Raw genomic sequence first — 2,632 nt, 5'->3', positions numbered from 1 at the left:
CGGGCGCGTCCGCCAAGTTACAAAGGGACGGCCGCGCGCGGTGTCTCTGCAAAGACACCGACGTGCGTTACGACCGAAATGCGACCGGAGGGATCAAAGGCTGGGTTGGTTTCTTCCAGTGTCCTGGAAGGGAGTCCAGACTCGCTGGACCGTTGGGGGTAGGTGTTAACTCAAAACGTGTAGAGGTCCCCCGTGACAAGGACGCGTCGCTCGGCCGCCGCGACCGGCTTGCTAACGCCGGTGCCGCTTGCACCGCGGGCTGCGTGCGGGAGCCGGGGGTCCGCAGCCCGGACCGCTTCCCGTCCTCCGGACGGCGCCGGCGCGCGGACCCTAGCACCCAGGGCACTCCCAGCGCGTGCACAGAGTGGGGGACAACTTCCCTGTATCTTGGGAGCGGTATAGACGCCTCCCCTCCGCGGTGGAGACCGGGAGGGCCCTCCGTGGGCCGCACGAGCCGGCTGCTCGGCGCGCGGGGGCCCCTGTCACCCCGCGTGTGCAGGAGGCGTAGATGTGCACCGAAGTGCCAGGACTGTGCACCAGCAGGGGTGGAAACGAAACGTCTTCCCAATGCCCATGTCTTCCTAATTGAGCCTGCTTACTTCGTTGCAAAGGCCTGGGTGTGTGTTGCCAAGTAGCTCCTCAGGGTCTCTGCAAAGTTATTTTTTACCTTAATCTTCTTTCCTTTCCTTTTCTCCCCCCCAGTGATTATCTCCCCATATCTCTATGAGAGTTACCCCATGCCTGTCATCCCGCAGCCAGAGATCCTCAGCTCGGGAGCGTACAGCCCCATGACCGTGTGGACTACCGCCGCTCCATTCCACTCCCCACTGCCCAGTGGCCTCTCTCCTCTCTCTGGATACCCCTCATCCTTGGGGCGCGTGAGTCCCCCTCCTCCATCTGACACCTCGTCCAAGGACCACAGTGGCTCAGAAAGCCCCATTAGTGATGAAGAGGAAAGACTACAATCCAAGCTTGCAGACCCCCATGCCATTGAAGCTGAAAAGTTTCAGTGCAATTTATGCAATAAAACCTACTCAACTTTTTCTGGGCTGGCCAAACATAAGCAGTTGCACTGTGACGCCCAGTCTAGGAAATCGTTCAGCTGTAAATACTGTGACAAGGAATACGTGAGCCTGGGCGCCCTTAAGATGCACATTCGGACCCACACTTTACCTTGTGTCTGCAAGATCTGTGGCAAGGCGTTTTCCAGACCCTGGTTACTTCAAGGACACATTAGAACTCACACTGGTAAGAGAAAAACGTAGACAGGAGTGTTACTGCCTGATAGAATGCAGCTCTGGTCTGGCTGTGGGATTTGCATTAAGTAGTGACACAGTGCTTTTAATGATGGATGATCATGTACAGCCACTTCCTGATGACTCGAAAAGTTGTCGGAGCACAGAGTGCTTCATTTCTTGTTAACAACCTCTGTTGCAGACACTGCAAACAGCACTTAGACTTTGGAAAGTAGATCCAGAAGGTTTGGTCTCAAAGATCAGTTAGAAAGTCAGGAAAGATGTACTTGAATGTGTGTTCTGTGAAACTGCTCCCAATAATCAGCAAACAGAGATGCTGCTCGCTTAATCAATTGGTCTGGCAGACAGACAGGCGAAGGGTTTGCCTGTAGTTTTCTGTTGGTTACAGTCTTGTGATAAGTCCCCCCATAGCAAGTCGGGTAGTTAGAACTGAATTTACTCTCATTGTTTTATTACGCTTTTTTTTTTTTGCTGCTGAATATTTTACTCCTAGCATAAAATCATCCTTCAGAGAGCCAAGGCATTTATCCAGCCTTAGTCATAATGCAGAAGGAGGGGAAAGGGGAAACATTAGGAAATGTTGGGAGGAGCTCAACACCAGCTGCACCTGCTGAAGCAGAAAGCTGTAATAAGTAAAAGTTGTAGATCTCCGTGAATTATTCTGCGTGACCGGCTGCAGTAACAATATTCTTGGTGTGATTTTTAACACAACATTCAAATTTATCTTCAAGGGCCAGATATGAAAATAAATACCTAGTTTTGATCTAGTTTTCTGTGACAAAATGTGATTGTTATTCATAAACCTTATCTGACTTTACCTTTCCTCTAAAAGCACTGACTGTCTTTCTTTCTCACCCCCCACCCCATCCCCAGGGGAGAAGCCTTTTTCTTGCCCTCACTGCAACAGAGCGTTTGCCGACAGGTCCAATCTGAGGGCTCATCTGCAGACCCACTCGGATGTAAAGAAATACCAGTGCAAAGCCTGCTCCAAAACCTTCTCCCGAATGTCTCTTCTGCACAAACATGAGGAGTCTGGCTGCTGCGTAGCACACTGAGTTACGCAATCAGTGTTTACTCGGACAGAATGCATTTCTTCACTCCGACTCCAAATAAAAGTCCAAAGGCATTTTCTCTTGTGCTTACCGACCAAATATTGTGTATGGACACACACACACACACACACACACACACACACACACACACACACACACAACTACAAGAGCACGAAATCCATGTGTTCCAAGTTAATCCTTTCCATGTGAAATTTAAAATTACTCTATATTTACTGACAGCGAGATTGAGAGGAAAAAGACAAGAATCTTACTCTTCAAAAGATGAAGCAAAAAGCACATTTTGCATCTCTTCTCCCTAAGAAA

At 50.0% G+C, this 2,632-nt stretch overlaps 1 protein-coding gene across 1 annotated transcript in view; it reads left to right on the top strand.

Annotated features, from left to right (window-relative positions):
• The window catches only part of SNAI2 (snail family transcriptional repressor 2), a 2,906-nt gene extending 524 nt beyond the window's left edge, over nt 1–2,382 (top strand). Inside the window, exons 2-4 of the mRNA XM_029923997.1 lie at nt 163–504; nt 703–1,248; nt 2,130–2,382. Of these exons, the coding sequence (XP_029779857.1) occupies nt 163–504; nt 703–1,248; nt 2,130–2,311 (1,070 nt within the window). The 3' untranslated portion in view covers nt 2,312–2,382. The remainder of the gene's footprint in view (nt 1–162; nt 505–702; nt 1,249–2,129) is intronic.
• The last annotated feature ends 250 nt before the right edge of the window (nt 2,383–2,632 follow it).

The sequence above is a fragment of the Suricata suricatta genome, chromosome 15 (assembly GCF_006229205.1).
Source record: "Suricata suricatta isolate VVHF042 chromosome 15, meerkat_22Aug2017_6uvM2_HiC, whole genome shotgun sequence".
Lineage (NCBI taxonomy): Eukaryota > Metazoa > Chordata > Mammalia > Carnivora > Herpestidae > Suricata > Suricata suricatta.
Note: the sequence above shows the minus strand (reverse complement) of the source record. Positions and strands in the feature narration are given on the sequence as shown.